This window comes from Dendrobium catenatum, unplaced genomic scaffold, assembly GCF_001605985.2.
Source record: "Dendrobium catenatum unplaced genomic scaffold, ASM160598v2 fragScaff_scaffold_1602, whole genome shotgun sequence".
NCBI classification, from domain to species: domain Eukaryota; kingdom Viridiplantae; phylum Streptophyta; class Magnoliopsida; order Asparagales; family Orchidaceae; genus Dendrobium; species Dendrobium catenatum.
In genome coordinates this window covers 53,920-77,271 of record NW_021320064.1, presented here as the reverse complement: position 1 = coordinate 77,271, position 23,352 = coordinate 53,920, and the positions used below count along the sequence as shown (strand labels likewise).

Here is a 23,352-nt window from a genome sequence, read left to right as displayed (position 1 = left end):
GATTATTATAATTATTAAAGGAGAATAGCTCTTATTCTTTTCTATTTTATGCCATCTATTCACAACTTGAAAACTTAGGACATTTAATTACATTTAAAGTAGACCATTCTTTTTCAGTTCTCACAATGCCGGATGCGTTTTCATCGAAAATTCATCAAAAAATGAAATTTTCTGGTGGATTTCTATTGTTATCGACAGATTTGATCCATCGATAACAGATCATTTTCCTATAGTGTTTATTGTCTTTTAAAATAGAATTTTAGTACAAAAACTAAAAAATTTGTACTAAAATTATGTTTTAAAAAGCAATACAAAAGTCGTGTCAAACGAAATCTTAATCAACTAAAAAATATTTTAAATCTTTACATTCAAAGAAATAAATATGTATTTGTTGACCTAACCTTCAATAAGTTTTAGATGACTTTAATAAGGAGGTATGTTAATGCAGGAGAAGAGAGAGAAATTAATAGATGAGCTCAATACATATTATCTTGTTAAAGATAGTAAATAATGGGAAAAAAAATTATTTGATGTTTCTGAAGTAATTTATATAGGATAGTTAGAAATCACTATATTTATTTTGAAATTAATAATATATGAAATAATTTTTAACTTTCAGTAAATTTCAATCCAGTCTTAATACATATTGAATCAATAATATTCAGGCACAATTATTTTTCCAAAAAAATAGTAACATAAAATTACAAAGCTTAAATGTTTTTTATGATTATTAAGCTATGTTCAGTGGCATTGTGCTGTAGTTTTTTTTTTCTAAAAAAAAAAAAAAAAAAGCTTTAAAAACTAATAAAAAAGCTGTCTCAAACGAAGCTTACGATATATTAGAGATATAATGGAGCACAAATTGAGCAGTAACATTCAATATTCTAGATAACATAACTGTTCAAACTCACTCCTTGTTTATGACTTTGGGAACCTTAATGTAGGGGCTGTCATAGTTTGGCACTTCTGCCAACATTGCTTCCCTGCAAGAGCCAAATAGTCAAAGTAAATGAATGCTCCATTTGAATGGAAAAACAATAATGCTTAAACAATATTAAAAAAAAAGATTGAATGATGTGCAATATTCTCTTTATGAAGAGCACTTGTTCATACAAGCAATTTTGTTAAAAGTTGCAAAGCCTAATTTTTAATCTAAGAACATCAATTTAATCATGGACCGACCTTCACGATAAGATCATTGTGGGGGATAGAAGGGCTCACGCGCCCAGAAAAATAATCAATATTTATAGGTTATTTCATTAAGGATGTTTTAGATAGTTTATTATATCAATGCAGATTTTCTTTCTTTTATAAAGAGAGATTATTACATGCGGACGCCGGATGCGTCAGGAGGCCAATCCGGACACACCACATCACCCAATGTACTGTGTATTAGGTGACATGACACGTCTGGATTGTCCTCCAGATACGTCCGACATCCACGGGTAATAATTTTTCTTTTATAAAAGGGTTGTGAAATTTGCATCAGCAAGATATATATATATATATATATATATATACACACACACACACATTGATCTTCTATTTTATTATAGATTTTATTATGATTTAATGTTGAAGAATTACAACATTAATTCCTTTACTCTAATCCAATATGAAGTAATCATAAATTTTTGGAATGATGTTCGCAATTCCCCAATAAGGTTTATACCTTTTCATATGCCAGATCAATCAAATCTAAGGGAAATTATTGAACAAATTAATATTGTTCTTGGACAAAGAAGGTTCTAATTATAGGGAGAAATAATCACCTATTTTGGAAAGTTTCTGGTGAGTCTTCTCTAAGGTCTGCATTTAGTTCAGTATCTGCAAGAAAACAAAGCAGTGGTTAGATCAAAAGAATGTAAACTAAAAGACATGAGAGGACAAGCCATCACCCACAGTAGAAGCACCCTCTTGGCAAAGGCAAGAGTAGAAGAAGTAATTGTCTGCCAGCCAATACAAGTAAAAAACAAGCAATCTTATAAAAGTAAAACAACAGAAGCACAATAAGCCAAGGAGACACACCAAAGACATGAGAGGACTTGCATCTCCAACCATTTGTGGGAGCGAGTTGATCATAAAAAGGAAAGTCATGCTCCAAAATGCTCCAAGGACGAACACAAGCATGTAGAAAAACTTAGGGACATGGCACACAAGAAGCCACAAGAAAAAGAATCATAAAAACCTCAAATCCAAATACAAAAAAGGTCATACTCATAATGATAAAGAGGAGATAAAGAAAGAAGGAATTTAAAATCCCAAATTCCATCTTGAGGGGGCAAGTAAAGAGGATGGTTGGCATTTTTTCAAGGAGGATGCTTGAATAAAGGATAAATTGCTTAAATCATAGAATAAAGATAGCTTTTTATCCTATTTTCTAGTTATTAGAATTATAATTTCATCATTAAAAATTATAGATCATTATTCTATAAATTTATTCATTAAATTATTTAAGAAATTAAAAAAAACAATTTTACTCCAATTACTCCCCCTCTTTCAATCTCTCACCAAAATTAGTCATAGCCATCTTTTTCTCTCTCTACTCTTCCATCTCCCCATCTCTTTAGCACTCTCCATTACTTTTTTCTCTCTTTAGACATGACTAACCTAAGGAGAGAAGGATTTAATTCAAATGCAAGAGTCTAAAAGGAAGGGAAAACAAATGCATGGGAAAAAAAGAAGAACAAAAGAAAATAGGGATGAATCCAAATAAGCGAAAAGAAGACCATTGAGCTTCTAAAGGAGTAAGACTCCTCCTAAGGTTTAGTTTCCTGAGGTACAGGTTTCATAAAGCGGCTGCAAATCTTGTTGGTGGTATAAACAAGATTATAAGAGGTTAAGGGTATAGGTTTGTTCATAATGATGCGAGGATTTCAATTATATGGAAATGAACAAGCTGGTGTTTACTGTTGAGTAGTTATTGAAACTACAGGTACAGTTCAGAAGCACTTCAGTTCTAATAATAATAGAAATTTGATTGCTAAAATGAAACTCTATCAAAGTGCAAAATTTATCAAACCTAAATGTCATCTGCTTGTCTGAATAGATAACGAAGAATGTATTTGATGACATGGTTTATCTTTAACAATCAAATAAATGCTTAAATGGAATCTCTGAAGCAAGATAAACATATTGTCAACAAACACATTAAGTGGAAAGGTATTTAAAAAAGTTACAACTAAAAATGCAAAGATTAACTTATTGGTTAGCTTGGCCATGGAAAACAACATAATACCAAACAAAAATTTATTGCAGGACCTCCAACATAAATAAAGTTCAAGAAAGCAGATAGCAAATAATATAACCAGTCTGATCTGATCACACATACCGGCTCGAAATGAAGGTTGAACGGACACGAGGTCAACAGCCTGAAGCTGCCCAAACCTATTAGAAAAGGACAGTACCTTGCATAATCATCTTGAATTACCAAAGAAACTCATTTATTTCAACAAAACGACTTCAAAGCAGCTGCTCAACAAAATTGAATTCTTCGACTCCAAAAAGGAATAATGGGTATAAAGTAAAAATAGACGTCAAATAGATGATATGCTGAGTTGTAAAAGAATAATCGAACATTAAGATAAATGGAGAAAGAAAAGAAGAAAAATATATTGACAAGCCACAAAGAAATAACCTAACAATAAAGGCTGGGGCAGGCGAACGTCACTTGGGAGTGGAAGAGAAAAGTACAAACAAAGCCATAACATGCCAAGAATTCTGCTTGGATAGTTGAAGGAGCCATTATTGTTGTTTAACACTTCCAAAATATGGTTCTTCCACTCAACATAAAGATATAGCTAAATGTGGGGATCATTTTTATAACAAACAAACTTAGAGTTTGAAGTCTGAATAATCTACAAAGAATCTACTCTCATGTAAAAAAGCATGTAATTCTTTGTCCTCTGCAAGAACCTCATAACTTTCTCAGCAGTAGCCCAATGATCTTGCGCTAAATTTGGCTATTATCTTCCCAAAATACCAATAGAAAAAGCTATGTCAGATCTAGCACAAAGTTGAATATTCATCAAGCTTCCAACTGCATTTGCTCAAGGCACAGATTTCACGGACTTATTTTTCTTTTTCATTTCTTAGACATTGACTCAGACTCAAACTAAACTTGTCACTCTTTACAACAGGTGCATCTCCAAATTTGCAATTTTATACATTAAACCTAGCAAGGAGAAAACCAATATAATTTGAGAAAGTCCCAATAATCCCTAGGATCTATCATGATGTATCTGAATGCTAAGACGAAAAAACATTTCTTTGATACGCCAAATAAAAAATTCTAGAAAAAAATGTTGTGTTTCTTTAAGCAACTCTAAATCATTACTAGCAAGTACAATTTAATAAACATGAACTAAAGGAAAAATTACTCCACTGATCTTGATATATAACCATTGATCAACTTTATTTTCTTTAAAAAATAAAGTTTTTTTCATCAAAATTTATCTACCATTTAGGAGAATCTTCCTTCAAAACGTATGCAAACTTCCTTAATTTAGGCGCCAAATTATCTTCTCCAATTTCTATAAAGTATAAACACTTTAATTTGTTGCATGTAAACTGATGCAGACAACTAGATAGAAAAAATCAAAAGGGAGAACACAAGGGCTAGTCAAACTTTTCTCAAATTCAACTTAAGCAGGCAAACACTACAGACCGACTTGAAAGAAACAAAACTTAGACAAAAAACGAAACTAAAATAAAAATAAAATAAGCTACCCTCAGAATAACCAACTAATGGTCACCTCCCATGCAATGAAATAATAGGTAAAATAAAAGAAGTGCTTAAGGACATGCAAACCAAAGGTCCACCACAGTTACTTTGGGCCAACGTCCACCACAATACTCCTCCGGCAAATGATACCAAACCAGCCAATAACACCTTCAAGAGCTTGAGAAGAAAGATACAAGTGGGGTGGAAACTTGTGGAGAGAAAAAGTAGGTAAGAAGTCCAAGACGAAATCAAAGAGAGAGGAAGAGAATTGGAAAAAGCTCGCAAGCTCTCCAATAAGAAACCCTTAGGTTTTGAGATATATTCACTCACCAAAAACAGCCTCTTCATGCTTCAAAACAACCCATATTTATAGGTGAAAAGAGGAAGCCAAGCAACCCAAACAGCCTCTAGCCGAACCAACCAAAAAAAGGGAAATAAAAAGACAACAGGCAACGCCTGGAGCAGCACCTAAAGGGACCACGCGGGAATAGGAACAGCCAGCCGCGGGAACAGGTGCCAGGCAGAGAAATTGAAAGGCCAAACGAGAGGGGAAGAACCCGAACAACCCCAATTATGAGCTGAAAAAGGCAACTGAACTTCATAAGCATCATAATGAGCTGAATTTAGTAGTAAAACGCAGCAGCTAACCAAAGGGACAGCATAACCCGAGACAACCAAGCCCAAACCAATGAACCAAATCGGCCCAAGAGCCAAGGCACCAAAGAAGCTAGCACACCCAAGGTAAAAAATGTTCAAAGCACAACCTACTCGTTATCATAGGTTGACTTCCATTATAGGGTAGAAAATAAAAAACAAAAAATAAACATAGCATTCAAATTACAATAGTTCAATAAAAAACTCAAAAAAATTGAAATTTGCATGCATCATAAACATCTAAGTCACCATTCAATAAGTTGTTTTAACACCCAATTTATACAACTCTAAATCAAAATAAGTTATTAGTGTCATTAATGGTACTTGAAGAATTTCTTAATATTCTTCTTGTTAAAAAATGATACAATGCCTATATATATATATACTAAAAAAGTGTCTCATAAAAGAAATAACTAACTAGCTTAATTCTTACCTAAACTTTAGCAAATAGAATCATAGTAGAATAATTTTTTTCTAAAAATTAGAAAATAGAATTATAGAAGAATAATTCTTTCTTAAAATTTAGGAAACAAAATCATAAGATCACAATCAATCTCTCATTTTATCTCTAAAAATATTTTTCTAAAATAAATTCCCCAACTTTGACTTTCTAATATTCAACATTCCCCCTCAAGCTGGAGAATATATATCATACAATCAAAGCTTGCAAATTAAATCTTCAAAGTTAGGCCTAGGTAGAACTTTGGTGAGGATTTCTACAGTTTGTTGCTTAGTAGGGATGAATTTTAATTTAACAATCTCACTAATCACCTTCTTTGTGATGAAGTGTTTGCCAATTTCAACGTGCTTAAACTATCATGATGCACAGGATTCTTAGCTATAATGATAGCTGCCTGATTATCACACATCCTCAGAATAAGAGATGAACTCATTTACCTCAGTTCACTAAGAACCCTTTTTATTCAATCCCCTCACAAATCCTTGTGCTAGTGCTCTATACTCAGCTTCTGCACCACTTCTAGTCACCACTGATTGCTCCTTACTATTGATTACTCAAGACAAAAGAATAGTACCTAGAAGTTAACTGTCTGCCAATGATGTTTCCTGGTCAATTGCATCTGAATAGCCAATTTGCATCTAAATACACTTCAGCGTCACGATTCTCTTCCTTTTTGAAGATTAGGCATTTCCCTAGTGCCATCTTCAAGTATTTACGAATCTTGTAAACAGCTTTCATGTGTTCTTCTATAGGATTGCACATGAATTGACATAGAACACTCACTGCAAAACTAATATTTGACGGAGCGTGTGAAAGATATATTAGAAGTCTAAGAAGTCTCTAATATCTCTCACTATCTATAGATGTACTTACTTTCTCGGTGCCAAATTTCTTCTGATTGGAGGAAATTTTGACAGATGAAGCTAACATGGAGATTGAAAATTATGGACTTTGGATGACATACGATTGATTAAATAGATAACTGTGAGAATGACTTCCCCCCAAGAATAATTTAGAACATTAGAGAAAAACATAAGACATCGGGCAACCTCCAAGAGATGTCTATTCTTACTTTTAGCCACCCCAATTTGTTGAGAGGTGCCAATACAAGAACTTATGTGAATAATCCCATGGTTCTAAAGGTAAGTATTGAGACTACTAGTGAAATATTCCCTAGCATTGTCTGAATTAAATACCTTAATTGATTTTGAATCATAAGATTAAAGGTTTGCACAATTTTTTTGGTCTCAAGCTTTTCTTTCATAAGGAAAACCCAAGTTGCCATTGTATGATCATCAATAAATGTCATAAACCATCGAGTGTCAAAAACACTTTTTATCCTTGAGAGATCCCATACCTCACTATGGATCAAATGAATGACAGTTGAAGGTTTGTATGAAATTTGAGGATATACTTTTCAAATATGCTTTGCAATCTGACAAGTTTCACAATGAAAATATAATGGACTTTATTGATAAATAATTTAGGAAACAATTTTGCAAGATAAACAAAACAAGAATGACCAAGACGGTAATGTAACAATCTAATTTCACTATTTTTAAGGAGATTGTAATTTGACACATAATTGAAAGATTCTAACAGACTCTGAGATTGGACATAACTTTCTTAAGAAAAACTTGGATTGAGGATCTGTTTACATGGGAGGAGATAAAGTCAAGAGCATAGTTCAGTACTGTCAATCATCTTCCCCGATTTCAAGTCCTAAAAGGCACACAACTTTGGATAAAATTTAAAGTCACGAGCCAATTTGCATATGGCCGGTTCAGCCCGCCTTAAAAATTGGCCCAGCATCAAACCGGTGTGAACCATTTCCAGTTTGAACAGTCGGTTCAACCGGCCAATTTATTTGTAATTTTAAATATAAATTATTAAAAATTAATTTTATCTATTTTATAATTATAAATAATCTAACATGAGTGATTTATAGATGTAACATTGTAATGTGAATTTAATATGTAATTTATAGTTGTAAAATTTATCTAAATATATAATATAAATTAATAATAATTTATATTAAATTTAAGATAAATTAGTAATAATTTATATTACATTTATAAGTTTATATATAAACTAAATTTATTTTAGCCCCAAATTTATATCAATATATATTTATTTCATTTTATCATTTTTATATTATTAATTTTTTATTTAAATAATTATAATATTTATTACATCATACGGTTCAAACCCGGTCAAATTGTTGAACCTTAAACCTCTCACTTTTTCGGTTCGACCCCCAATCCAATTTTCACAATCTTGATCTCCACCATTATTGTTAGATGATCTAAAAATAAGGGCAGATGCATCCAACATTGATGCGGGTTGTTCCTTAAATCTCATCATCTTTTTCTTTCTACTTTCTTCACGCCTAAGCTTTGACAAAGCCTCCTTAAGATTGGTTAGTAGTCTAATGCCCATAATTTGACCTCAAACATTATCCAACTCCCTATTAAGTCCTAAGAAAAATTTGAACAACCTTTTTTGTTTCATAATCTGCTTGTATATTACTGCATCTTCTGGACATGACCATGGGTGAGTTTCGAATAAGTCAAGTTGTTGCCAATACTATGTGTAATACTAAGTAACAAACTGTTATCCTTGGCGGAAGTCATGAAGTATTGATTCAACTTGAAAAAGCTCTAAAGTATTTTCAAAGTTAGAGTAAGTCTCTTTGGCTTCATCTCATATTTCTTTTGCAGTCCTAAACAACAAGAAATTTTCACCTGTCATTGTTTATAGAATTGATAAGCCATAACATGATCATATTCAATCTTCCACTTTCTATAACCTAGATCCATAGTTTTTGGCATGGCCGATACTCCCGGAGATACTTATTCTTTCTCTTACCACAAATGAACAACAACACAGATTGTGATCATTGTAAATAATTATGGCCATTTTAATGTGTGTCATGTGATGAGAATACGAGAAGAATCATTTTCACCATGGTTTGAAATTATTGAACTGCTTCCTGATTTTGGTGCCATGATGCTAGATATTTGTGATGAGGCCTTTCCATATTGCAAAGAACAAGATGAGGAAGAAGAACGAAAAAGGTTGCTAGAAATATAGAAGAAGGCCAAAACGAACACAAACCAGAGAGAATTAGGCGTGCAAACGAGTCAAACCGACTCGTGAGCCTGATCGAGCTTGACTTGACAACAAGCTCATGAGCCGAGCTTGTCGAGTTTTGAGCTCGAGCTCGAGCAAGTTTACGAGCTCGGACAATCGAGCTCGAGTTTGATTAAGTCGCTGCTCGACTCGTAGACTCGTCAAGTGGATCAAGTGCGGACGCCGAAGGAGGAAGGAGGAAGGAGGAAGGAGGAAGGTGGAATCGAGGAAGGCTTAAGTGGAAGCGTCGACCTGAAATCAGAAGCGAACTATGGGTGAGAAATTAGAAACACGCTTGGATGCTAAAGCAGAAGCGCATATGCAAAATCGCGAACACTGAAGCGGAAACTTGGACCGGAAGCTTCGCGAGTTGCCTCGCAAGCCCGCATCCATTGTCACGAGCCAAGCTTGAGCAGGCCATTTGAGCTCGAGTCGAGCTCGCAATTTAACTAACGAGTCGAGCTCGGCATGATTCAAGCTCGACACGACTCGTTTGCACCCCTAGAGAGAATCGGTAAGAGAGAATTGGCCTGAGAAACAAAAAGATGGCTAGAAAGAATATGCTAGAGAGAGGTGACCTGAAGGGATTATGATGTGAAACATAATTGCATGGATGAGTTGCTTAAAGGAAATTTGCACGCTTAATATTCCAAAGGGAAAGACAAATACGGAGCTCCGGCATAGTCACTTTGGTGTTGGGGAAGAAGTGGACAGCAGTTGGAGTCTTTCGGATGAAAGATACGGTGTTGGGAAGCCTGCAGAAATCAGCAGACAGCAGTCCAGTTTCCTTGGACAGCAGTTTTTGACATTGGAAACTCCTCAGGACAGCAAGGGTTGGGCCTAAACAGTTGGACAGCAGGTTGTGAGAGAGCAGCCCATAGTTTGGAGATTTTAGGCGGCCGGAATCCATATTTTCCTTGGCTGGAATTCTGAGACAGCAGGTAAAAACTGGACCTTTTGACAAATGGATGTTCAGTGGAGGAAGGGAAGAGATAGGGGAAGCGGGCGGCGAGTCCAAGGAAGGAATGAGGGATTAATTGATGCTTAGGTGGAGAGTGGAGAGAGAAAGAATTTGAATTTGATTTCAAATTCAAATGGGAGTTGGGCTTAAGAGGGAAATCTAAGGTGGAGCCCAATCATGGGGCCAGCGACATTAAGAGAGGGAGGAGGATTTTGTGGAAGGATTTAAGAGCTTCCAAAATAACTCAAGATTTATGTTGATTGAGAACCTCTCCTAAATTAGAGGGGAATCATTTAAGAGAGGATTTAAATTCAAATCTTTGAATTTTGAATTTTAAATCTCCTCCTAAATTGATGGGCTAAATTAGGAAAGATTTTATGATGGAATTGAATTTAGATTTTGGGAGCTATGGAGAGAAAGGGGCCGGTGATTGTGGTGGTGCCTAGGGGACGGCGGGTGGGGAAGTTTGGGTGCCGGCGGGTGGGGAATTTGGGGAGGTGGAGCCGGCGGGTGTAAGGAGATGGGGAAGGGGAAAACAAATGCCAGGAGAAATAAGAGAAAAAATTGGAAAATCTAGGGAGCTACAAACGTCAAGTATTTCCTCCTCAAAAACTCACAAAGAGATCTTGGGAATCTCGAAACTCACAAAGAGATCACTTCCTCCTCAAGAACTCACTAAGAGATCTTGGGAATCTCGGAACTCACAAAGAGATCCTTCTCCTCTCATGAACTCACTAAGAGATCACACAAGTAGAATAAACTTTTCCTTCAATAATTCATCATCCCATTATATAAGAAAGGGCCTCTATATATAGGCCTAAGAAACTAAAACAAGACACATATGCCCCTATAGCTTACATAGGACGATCCTCTTAAGTGTGGGTAAAAACGGAAAATTTATAATAAAAATTTAAAAATTACAAATAAAAATATAAGATAACGTGGGGACGATGACAGCCGTTGATCTTCAACTCCTCGGATATACATGGATGGTTGGATGTCCGCATCAGATTAAGGTTGAGAGAACTCTCTGATACTATGAAGTATTTCTTAATTTGTTATTCTTCTTGTTAAAAAATAATATTATATATATATATATATATATATTAAAAAATGTCTAATAAAGAAAATAACTAACCTAATTTTTTCCTAAAATTTTAGAAAGATAATCATAGGAGAATAATTTTTCATGAAAATTAGGAAATAGAATCATAGGAAAATAATTATTTCCAAAAATTTGGTAAACAAAATCATAGGAGAAGAACACAATCGATCTTTGCTTTTATTCCTAAAATAAATCTCCTAACTTTGACTTTCAAATATTTAAAATAAAGAACTAAGGAAAAAATGAACTCCACTAATCTTGAGATATAACCATTGATCAACTTTATGTTCCTTCAAAATAAAGTTTTTTTTCATCAAATTTTATCTACTAGAAGCTTGCTTCAAAATGCATGAAAACCTCCTTAATTTAGGCGCCAAATTTTCTTCTCAAATTTCTATAAACTCTTCAATTCGTTGCACGTAAACTTCATCAAAGCCACTGTTCAATTAGTTGTTTGAAATCCAATTTATACCACTCTACAAAATAAGTTATTAGTGTTGTTAATGGTACTTCAAGAGTTTTTTGAAGAGATGGCTGAAATTTTTTGCTTGAATTATAATTTCCTTAGAGTGAATTCTTCCGTAATCAATCTCGCGTGAAAGCATTCAGCCTTTCTCTACTAATCTTTCTTAGTCTTAAGGATCCATTTACATCCAACAGCCTTAAAACCTTCACGAAGTTCAGTAAGTTTCCATTCACCATTCTCAGATCTATAAATCAATTCATCCTTCATAGCACTAAACAAAAATTCAGATTGATAACAAGAAATAACATCACTGTATGTCAACAGATCAACAAACTTCCCCGCATTGCATTATCGCAATGTTCTTATTTTTTATACTTTTCTGTGTTGATCAAGTTGATAACTATCAAAACTTGATGACAATCAGGAACTATTATTTTTATCTGAACAGGACATAATAGCAGAATCATCCTAGGCTAAGAAATTGGATATCTAAGAAGTGACAATCCTAGAACCTCAAATAGAACCACAGAACTTGTACACCTTGCACTGGTAGGATAACCCACGAGATAGCAATGGGTTGATTTAAGATTATTACTTCTTTCAGTAGTGTTATAAGGTCTGGCTTCAGTAAAACATTCCAACACATGGAAATGATTAAGACTTTCTCCCAACCCAATGTTCCAAGGGGTATTTGAAAAACAGCTTCACTAGGAACTCTATTGAGAGTATAAGAATTACAGTAAATTTGTCCCACTCATAATGTTACTCATCATATCTTTAAGGGTACGATTGCACCTTTCAACAAAAACATTTTGGTGTTATAAGCAATTTTGATCTTGTAGAACTCAACAACGCATAAGGGAACCACGGTAAGCCATAATGGAAGCAATATCCTTATACAATGAGTGTTAAGGAAGAATTTGATATAAATATTTCTAAGAAAGGAATCGCTAAACTCACCAAAACGGTCGTAGTGCATACCCATTAACGTATTCATCACTTTTCTAGTCTCTGCATTATCAAAACACTAAGTATCTCGATCCTATCTTAACTAGAAAAGGCTTAGCTCCGTTGACAACAGGAAAATCACAAAAAATAGCAAGTTGGTTCACATTTTGAATGTTACCTTCTTGCTACACTATCAATTGTGATTTATATCAATAGTTCATTTTAATTTATAACTATGGATCAATTTGGTGTCAATAAATGGCATCATTACTACCATTATTGCTTAAGGAATTACATACATGAGTCAATTTCGTTGATATTGTGGCCATATCATGATAAGTAAAATACTTCGAATTAGCTAAAATTACAAATCAAGGTTGACAAAGTGGGAGACCAGAGAAAGTTTAAACATAATTCATTTTATGGGCTTCTATTATTGAGTAATCTAGCATAATAAACTGGACAGATGGTTCATAATATACTTTAGCCAATTGACTTCATCTTATTGTGGGGCTTTAATTAACAAATTAAGACCCAAGTGGAATGCAGCTGATAAACTTCTTGGAGACCCAAGATCGTTTGACAATTTTAAAGTAGGTGTAAACTCCCAAAAGAAAAGTAGAAGAGAGAGAAAGAAAAAAGAGAAACCAGACATTTTCATTCATAATTCTTTTGCTTACAATAGAAGATTTATACTACTTGAGTAGGCAAAGTTTACAAGATGAACATGATCTACCTAACACAAACTTTAAGATAAAATAGATAGACCCGATCTATCTCAACTAAAAAGAATAAAAATAAACTAGTGCTTATTACATATTTGTAGACCAAATTTATGTTGTCAATATTGATTGTTTTGGAGTTCTTCTTTGGTGGACTTTCATAGCTGTCGATTGATCATTTATGTTGGTAGCACATTCTTCACAATTTGCTTGTACAATTTTAGGACTCAATAATTTATATTGACGTTGATAGGAAATACTCGAGTTCGCAAGTAACCCCAAGGGAATACTTGAGTTCGCAAGCAAACCTATCACTAATTGGAGAAAAACAGCGAGAAATAAGCAAAATATGCGCGAAATCAGCCCCAAAACGATAGATTGTAATAAGGGAAGCAAAGCAAAACCAACACGAAAGCAATATACAAGTGATCCTCAATTCGAGAGAAGGATCGTCTCTCCCAAATCTCTAGACAAGAGAGTCTAGAGTCCAAACGCCAAGAAACCCTAATTCTCAATCAATCAAAACATGAAAACTCCCTAATTCCCTCATGCACTTTAATACAAAAGGTTTCCTAATTAATTTTCCCTCCCAAAGCCTAAGCTGCCCCACCCTTTTCCCTTTTGAAAACGTTTTGCTGGATGGGGCCCACCTAATTGGCGGAAAAGGGAGGAAGGAGGCGGGCTACTTCCGCCTTCTGTAAACATGCTGAATCGGCCCCATGACCGGCTGGGCCGGTTCAGCCAGAGCCGGCGTAACACTACAGCCCTCCCAAAAACCACATTGTCCTCAAGGTGAAAATCCGGAAATTGCTGTTTTGTCCTCTCGTATGGCTCCCACGTGGCCTCGTAGTAAGGGAGGTTCTTCCACTGGATCAACACTTCTTAGTTCCATCTTCTTTCTGACGCACTCCCATCAGCTCTAAGGGTTCCAGAATCACATCTAAATCCTCAGTAAGCGTCGCAAGTAGCTCGGGGTTGGTTGTGTAGTTACCAATGGCCTTCCTCAACTGCGAGATGCGAAAAACCAGATGTATCATCACCAATGGTGGTAATTTCAGTCGATATGCCACTGCCCCAATCCTCTCCAGCACTTCATAAGACCCATAGTACCTTGGAGACAGCTTTTCATTCCTCCTGTGGGCGACTGTCCTCTACTTATATGGTCGGAATTTCAAGAACACCTTCTCCCCCACTTCAAACTGGATGTCCTTCCAATGCCCATCCGCTTGTTTCTTCGTAATTTGCTGAGCTCTCAGTAAATGCCTCTTCAACTTCTCTAGCACTCGATCACTCTCCTCCAAGTATTCCTCTACTGAAGAAACAGGAGTACTGCTACTCCCAAAGTGCACCAAGTGTGGAGGATCCCGCCTGTACAACACCTTGAATGGGATCATTTATGAAGCAGAATGAAAAGATGTGTTGTACCAGTACTCCGCCCATGATAGCCACTTAGCCCATAGCTTGAGTTTCTTTGTCACAAAGCATCTCAGGTATGTCTCCAAGCTCCTGTTGACTACTTCTGTCTGGCCATCCATCTGTGGGTGGTTAAGTTGTACTCCTCTTCAGAACTGCCCCCTGTAGTCTGAACAACTCTCTCCAAAAATGGCTAAGGAATACCTTGTCTCTGTTTGATACAATCACCTCGGGTACTCCATGTAACCTGATCACCTCCCCGATGAAAGCTGAAGCTACTGTCACTACTGTGTAGGGCTGTAGGAGGGGAATGAAATGTGCATACTTGCACAACCTGTCGACCACCACAAAGATCACCATGAACCACTCTGAACGGGGCAACCCATCTATAAAGTCCATAGATATCTCCTCCCACACTATTCCCGGTAGAGCTAACGGCTATAATAATTCTCCTGGTGATATAGCCAGGTACTTATTCCTTTGACAGATCTCACATATGGCCACCATTTCCTCTACATCTTTACACATCCCTTTCCAGTATAATTTCGCAGCTAGCCTCCTGTATGTCTTCTATATGCCTGAATGGCCCCCCACAACACTTCCATAAAACTCATGATGTAAGTTTGGGATGTGGATCGAGGTCCGGGGCATTACAAATCTCCCTTGATATAGTAGTTTGTCTCCCTCCAATGCGTACCCTGGGTGGCTACCCTCTCTTGTCAGTAAATATGACCTAATCTTTCCCAAACCTTCATCTCTCGTACTTTCCTCTCTGATGGCCTCCCAATCAAGCATTAGAGGAACATATATTGCCACTGCCTGCAGTTCCCCCATACATCTGGACAAGGCATCTGCCGCTTTGTTCTCCACTCTTAGCCTATACTGGATCTCAAAGTCGTACGCGAGCAACTTGGACAGCCACCTTTGATGCTCCTCTGTCACCATCCGTTGTTCCAGCAGGTATTTCAAGCTCTGCTGGTCTGTCCTAACAACAAAATGTCTCCTAAGTAGGTAGGTCGCCACTTCTGGATGGCCAAAACAATCGCCATTAATTCCCTCTCATAGACTGACTTCAGTCTAGCTCTAACAGTCAAAACCTGGCTGAAATAGGCAATGGGCCTACGATTCTGCATAAGCACTGCACCAAGCCTGTATCCGGATGCATCCATCTCCACAATGAAGGTCTGAGTGAAATCTGGCAAAGCTAGGACCGGTACAGTAGTCATCTTCTTATTCAGGCTCTCAAACATTGTTGTGGCCATCTCCCCCCCACAGGAACCCGTCCTTCTTCAACTGCTCAGTGAGTGGCCATGCTATGGTGTTGCACCCCTTTACAAACATTCTGTAGTAACATGTCAGTCCTAAGAATCCCCTTAGCTCATTCAGATTTTTCGACACTGCCCACGTTAGCATTGCCTTGATTTTGGATTGATCTGCTGCCACCCCTTCTTTTGATAGCACATGGCCCAAGTACTCTACACTGCCTAGTGCAAAGCAGCATTTCTTCAAATTAGCCCTTAGCTAGTGCTCTTGTAATACCTCTAACACCTTTTTAAAGGCTCCCAGTGCTCCTCTGTCCTGTTGTAGACCAGGATGTCATCAAAGAATACCAATACAAATCGTCTGAGAAGGTTTTGAAAATCTTATTCATAAGTGTCTGGAAAGTAACGGGAGCATTAGTTAGGCTAAATGACATCACTAGGAACTCATAATGTCCTTCATGAGTTCCAAAGGCCGTCTTGAGTACATCCTCCTTCATTTGGATCTGGTGGTAGCCTGATTTCAAGTCTATCTTGCTGAATATCACAGTCCCGCTCAATTCATCTAATAGCTCATCAATGATTGGTATAAGAAACTTATCATGTAAAGTTTCCTTGTTGAGTGCTCTATAGTCCACAGAAATGCCAGCTACCATCCTTCTTTTTCACCAACAGAGCGGGGCTAGAGAAAGGGCTGATGCTGGGTCTGATGATTTTTGCCTCCAACATCTCTCTAATCAACCTTTCGATTTCATCCTTCTGGAACTGAGGGTAGCGATAAGGCCGTACACTAATGGGGGACACTCCCTCCCTCAACACGATGACATGCTCCTGCTCTCGCTGCGGTGGCAATCCCTGAGGTAGTTGAAACACCTCTTGGAACTGCTGAATCAACGGCCGAATGGAGAGGGGTATGTCTCCTCCCTCCTCCAATCTCGCTCCCTCCAAACTATGCAGCTCCACCAAATACCCTTCGCCCGCTAACTGAATGTCCCGCACCATAATTTTAAGAGATCCCAGGGATTTGGAAAGCCCCACATCTCCCTTAATCACTACCTTCCTCCCATCCACCATCAACTCCATCATGAGTGCTCCCCAATTCACTTTGGTGTCCCCCAAAGTTTGCAGCCATTTCATCCCTAGGGTGGCATCTGTACTCCCAAGCTCTAGCGGAAGAAAGTCTTCCCTCACATGTATCCCTTGGATCGTTAGTCACACTCCTCGGCAAATCCCCCCTGACCTTTCTCCACCTTTCCCGTCCTATCATCACCCCGTAACAGCTGGTATCCACCAATCTCACTCCCAGTTGGTCGACAACCTGGGTGGAAATGAAATTGTAGGTAGTCCTACTATCAATTAGCACCACCACCTCCTTATCCTCTATCTCTCCCTTCACCTTCATGATGTGATTCGTAGTGAATCCAACCACTGAGTTTAGGGAAACCTCAGCCAGATCCAAGTGTAGCTTCTCCTCCATTTCCGCCTCTGCCTCCCCCTCGCCTCCCTCCTCAGTTTCCTCGTCATCACAAACGGTGAGAACCTAAAGAGTTCGGTCCTTGCACCGATGCCCTAGCATGTACTTTTCATCGCGCCTAAAGCACAGCCCCTTAGCCCTCTTCTCCTGCATCTCTTTCTCCGTCAACCGCTTGAAATTCCCCCCGCTCCCTCCTCCTGCCTTCTCCTTGGTGGCCTCTCGACTCCCTCCTATTGCAGTACCTTTAGGTGCTAGATGAGTGGTCGTCATCCTGTAAGTGCCCCCAGTGCTGCTACTCCTAGCTCCCCTCTCCAAATTCCTCTGATTCTCCACCAGTTGGGCCAACTTCATGGCCTCCCCCAAGTCACGGGGCATCAAAACCTTCACTGCTGCTCGGATCTCCGCCTCCAGCCCTTTCATGAAATTTCCCTCAAATACTGTATCTGAGAGTTGCTCTACCCTGCTAGCTAGGTGCTCGAACTGCTCCCGGTAGTCTGCTACTGATCCCTCCTGTGTCAGAGCAAAGAACTGCTCATAGAAATCTCCTCCCCCGTCGGTTTGAAAACGTTTTATTATGCAGTCTTTGAATTCCCTACAGCTCCTGATAAGCCTCCTCTGATCTCTCCACTAATACCACGACAGAGATTTTCCTTCCAAGCACAATCCGACTGCGGTCAGCTTCTCCTCCGTCATCCCATTGACGGCGAAGTATCGCTCCACCTTGTAAATCCACCCATACGCATCTTCTCCTTTGAACATGGGCATCTTCAACTTCCTCACCTTCTAGTCGCCTCCATTTCCCCTGATCCTTCCATAGTTTCCTCTCTCTCGAGTGCTAGGTACACCCCATGTTTCTCGGTCTTCCCTTGCCCTACCATAGCCCAAACCCCCTTCGAAATCCCCCATATATATATATATATATATATATAAGAATGATTGTTTGTAGCAAAACAGCTCCAATATGAATGTTTGAAGCATCAGTTTCAATAATAACTTTTTTTGAAAAATCTGATAAAGATAAAACAAGAAGGTCATGGCTACCTTGAGGTTGTTAAATAGAGTAGAAGCATAATCGTCCAATTTAAAAGTCTTTCTTGAGTAAATTGGTTAAAGGGGATGCAATAGGAGCATAATTTGAGATAAAGTGTCGATAATAACCCGTTAAACCCAAAATTGAGCGCAGATGTTTTAAAGATGAATGAATTGGCCAAATAGTCATAACTAAAATTTTTTTAGGATCGGGTTGAACACTACCATAAGATATAATATGACCAAGATATTCAATAGAGAACTGATAAAATTAGCATTTAATTAATTCACAAAACAAAAAATGGAAGAATTTTGTTAAAACTCAAATAGGAAAGAAGGTTAAGCAGTCGAGAACTGAATACAACCTCGAGTTTTGCTCAGATCAATTAAGAATTAAGAAGTATTGCAAGGAGCAAGGAATAACACAACATCTCTCAGTAAGACTAACACCTCAATAAGATGGGCTAGTAGAATGCTACAATAGGACCATTCTTAAGAGATTAAAATGTATATTGAATAATGCATGTCTACCAAAGATATTGTAGGTAAAAGAAACTATTACATTTGCATTTTTAGGTATCCTTCATCAGCTATTGAATTCAAAACCTCCCAAAAAAAGTGGAGTGAACAAACCAGGAGTCTACAACATGATAAAGGTATTTTGATTGCATTGCTTACACTCTCATAAGGTAACAAAAAATAGAATCAAGAGCTTTGCAATGTATTTTTAAAGGATATCCTAAAAATATCAAAGGATATAAGTTGTGGTGTTTGAAACCATGTCATCCTAAATGTTTGATCAACAATGATGTTATTTTTAATTAACAATTTTAGTTCCAAAAAAAAAATGATAAAAAAAGACTGCTAATGCAAATTAAAAATAGCAACTTGAGATTGAGCAGCCAAATAATATTGAAATTCTTTAAAACTATAATCATGAATCAACTGGGGCATAACCTAAGGACCCTAGACAACAAACTATTAAAGAAATGCAAAGAAGAATATTTGGTTTGGCAAGGAATAGACCCAAGCACCACAAAGTTATGGGTAAACATATATAATTTATTATGCATTTGTGATTGGCTTTTATCAGGTAACGAGCAAAATTCCTAAAAAGAAGTCATGAAAAGTACAGAAAAAAATAAGTAGCGGCAAGCCATCAACGAAGAGATTAATTCAAGAAGATTAACACTTAGGAGTTAGTACGAAAACTAAGAAATTAGAGGATTGTAAGCTACATAAGATTATAAAAGGAGGAGGATGGAATTCCTGGAGTGGAGGAGCCAAGATTTAAAGCTACGCTTGTAACAATATACTATCTATGTTGCACCGATACGGATACAGCGACACGGATACAACACGATACGGATACGGAACACGTCAATTCTTAAAAAAACAGGATACGGGTACGGCGCAGACACAACATTATAATTTATAAATCATAAATAAAAATTAAGAAAGAAATCAAAGTATAATATTTCAAATTACAAAAAAAAAAAAGACAACAACATCATTTGTAGCTTGTAGCTTATAATATCAAAATATAAGTATTAAATGTCTAGTAGAACAACAAAAGCATAAACATAAATTGTCTAGCACTTGAAGTTTAGGAATGATATGATTAGCTTCTTCAGTGGTTTGACTTTGAACTTCTATATCATCGTCAATAAATATTATAGCTTCTAATTCAAGCTCATCAAGTGAAAGATTAGTAATTTTTAATATTCCCATATCATCAAGAGACTCAAATCCATCTCGAAAATGAGAGAGCCTTGCATGCAGCCGCGGAAGTAAATACGACGCATATTTTTTTTTTCGGATTTCTTTTTATTTTTCAACGAACACGCGTATCGGATACGTGTCCTTTTGAAATTAAATAGTATTTTAATTGGATACTGCTTTGGCGTATCCGACACGTATCGGTGAATCGGTGTATCGGATATAACACGCCTTCATAAATAGGTGTATCGATGCAACATATGAGACTATACAACTACACAAAAATTTCCTCTCCAATTTTAAGGCATACATCTATACATGCTTTTCTTGACATGACTGTTCAATTTGGCATATTGAGCAAATTAATATAAAAGACAATATTCTTGCATGGTGAATTGGTGGAGACTATTTACATGAAAGATTTGCTGAAATTGAAACTGAAAATCAAGTTATATTTGTTAAAATATCCTTGTATGGGTTGAAATAATTTTCAAGAAAATGCGATAAAGAAATGATGAGTATATAGTTGATATCAACTTAACACGCAGCATTTGTGAGTCTAGTGTATATCTGAAATTTGAGATCAATAACACTATCAATCTTTTATTTTATATCTATGATATTTTGTTGTAAGTGCTAACTTAAAAGAAATCATAAGATTAAAAACTTTGCTGAAGGTGGCCTAGAAATGAAGGATCTTGGTCTTGCCAAGAAAATCCTTAGAATGGAGATCTTCAGAGATAAAAAAAGGAAATAATTATTCTCATCACAAATCATAAATAAAAAGGAATGTGAAACACTATGTCATGACACCTTCTAAATCAATTTCTGCATCTTTAACATAATATTTTAAGTTGAGCAAGGATCAACGATTAGGTGATAATATTAAAAGAACATATATAGATAAGGTTCCCTATCAAGATCTAGGGAAGATTTTAAAGATTCCAGCATATGATACTTCATCAAATTTGTTGACATAAGCTCCAGCTTCCTCAATATCTCAACATTGCTAGGAGTTGTTAAGGATGGTGAGAGAGAAGTCTTAATGTAGTTTGTTTGGATCTTTATGAATTAAAGAACCATGGCGAAGATCGTTGTATTGGTCCTTTAATTCTTAAATAAATTTTTTTTATAGAACTGTTAATAATCTCTTTCTTTTGGGGTTATTTGTGTAAATTTCATTTTACACAAACACCTTGAGGTGCGTAAATACACCCTCAACCAATGATGTAAATACAATTCAAAAAAAAAAAATTTCTAATGAATCTCTTCTCATCTCCTATTTCCTATGATATTCTTTTTTTTTTTTCCTTTTCTTACTACCTAGATGGTTTCATGTTATATTCAAGTATTAAGTACAGGAAGGTAGAAGTTTTTTGCCTGGGTGCAAGTATCTGCTAGGATCTGTTGTCATGAAGATGGAGGTGATCCATCCTTTGCTATGAATGTAAGAAGTCAGAGAAGGTTGGCTGGACCAATTGCCAAATCTCACGTGAAGCTGTTGTAGTCAAGAGCTATGGAAGGAGTTATGATTGCTAGTGACGGTAGAGTTACTGACAAAAAGCACCAAGGCTTGGTGACGATGGCTACGAAAGAATTGCAGAAGGCCTTGTTGATAATAGTTTGAAGAAACAGAAACTGAGCAGTGGGAACCCACGAATTGTTTAACCAAGAAGGTTTGAGTCTTTTTCTTGCAAATTCTATGAATGTTTATCAATATCACAGAGCTGCAGTTTTTCTACAAATGCAAAACTGGCGATCTTTTACGCATGCAAGATACGTTTATAAATTTAAAATTTAATTCTATCAGGTCTTATATTCTCTGAATAATTTTGTTTTCATCCATTCCACTGAAGTCTCTACAAGAGGAGAGATTATTCTGTGCGGACACCGGACAGAGAGAATCGTCTGTTTTGAGAGATTATTCTGTGCGGACACCGGACAGAAAGAATCGTCTGTTTTTCTCTGTCTATAGTAAAAGCATAGTTATTATAGCCGTTGTGTTTTGACTGCACTTTTACTGTAGACAGAGATAAAACCTGACGGTTCTCTCCGTCCGGTGTCTGCACACAATAAAAAGTACTACAGAGAGAGGGATAAAACAAAAAAGCACAAATTTAATAAGGGAAATTTACATACATACCTCTTTATACCATCATATTTATATATCTAACACCCAAAACTTTAATAATACATACATATCACCCTTAATATTATTTTAATATCAAATATAACACTCATATTTCCTTCTTACCACTCATATATTTCATTTCTACCACTCATATCTGATATGAAAATGAACTATGGGTGGTATGTATGTAAATCTACCATTTAATAACCCAGTTCACGTTTCCCTATCATGCTCTACACTTCAAACTGTCCTAAAGTGCAGAAATTTGAGAGTACCCACTGATCAAGGAGAGATTGATTAATGCACAAATTACTCCGAATTTCCAAAAATCTATCCTCCTAGTTTTTCACTTTTTCTAACTAAAAATCAAAACCTCTCTCATCAAAATTATTTACTCAAGCCCACAAAAAATTCAATATTCCTATTTTCAAAAGCTAATACGCAACAGAGCGAAGTTCTTGAAGAAAGCGGGACGGGGAATGTAAAGGAATTACCAGTCAATGACTTGACGGATCTTGGGTGCAAAATCCTCCACCTAAATGAAACAAGAACAAGCAAAAAAGAAAAAATAAATAAATAAATAAATAAACTTTTAGACAATCTTCGAAAAGTTTGGCACTAGGCTTTGATGTAGCTCCACTCTAGTAAAAATATAAAAGCAGATCAAAATCGAAGCTTTGAAGGCAGTCACTGGTACCTCTTTCTCGGAAAGCGAGATGCGGGCCGCATCAGCGAGGAGGGGAACGTCGGGGGGTTGAAGGGATGAACAGCGAGGCGCCGAAGCGAAGAGCCTCCGGCGGAGCAAAACTGGTTTTCGGTTTTCAAAGCTTCGAAGAGCGGCGGCGCCGGCCCGCGCGACCACCGAGACCATGTTTTTTTCTCGGATTCGTTAAGAATCTAGAGGGAAAGATGACGATGGTAAGTGATAGGGTTCGGCAACCGTTTCAAAATGAGTTTTAGGGTAGGTTTCGGATCAATCCAAAAATAACCTGCCATCATTTGATCCAATTCGGATCCAACCTAATTAAGAAATGGGTTATAGATTTAGACCCAAATCCGAATCGGTTTAAACCCGGGTCAATATGACATGACCAGCCACCCATTAAAAAAATTTCTATAATTCCGCTTTTGTGCGTAACGTGCATTTCTTCGGCCA

At 36.8% G+C, this 23,352-nt stretch overlaps 1 protein-coding gene across 1 annotated transcript; it reads right to left on the bottom strand.

Moving 5' to 3' along the window:
• Positions 1–779: 779 nt before the first annotated feature.
• On the bottom strand, positions 780–23,140 carry LOC110092580 (glutamyl-tRNA(Gln) amidotransferase subunit C, chloroplastic/mitochondrial). Its single transcript, XM_020817194.2, has 5 exons — positions 22,894–23,140; positions 22,691–22,731; positions 3,332–3,387; positions 1,773–1,827; positions 780–983 (listed from the first exon to the last, which is right to left on the bottom strand). The coding sequence occupies exons 1-5, from the start codon at positions 23,065–23,067 to the stop codon at positions 908–910; spliced, it is 402 nt and encodes a 133-aa protein (XP_020672853.1). The 5' UTR covers positions 23,068–23,140; the 3' UTR covers positions 780–907.
• Positions 23,141–23,352: the final 212 nt, after the last annotated feature.

Coding starts and splice junctions, on each gene's coding strand:
- LOC110092580 (XM_020817194.2), bottom strand. CDS start 23,067: ATGGTCTCGGTGGTCGCGCGGGCCGGCGCCGCCGCTCTTCGAAGCTTT. Junction 3,388..22,690: donor ATCCGTCAAGTCATTGACTG/GTAATTCCTTTA, acceptor CTTTTCTAATAG/GTTTGGGCAGCTTCAGGCTG. Junction 984..1,772: donor CCAGAAACTTTCCAAAATAG/GTGATTATTTCT, acceptor TGGCTCTTGCAG/GGAAGCAATGTTGGCAGAAG.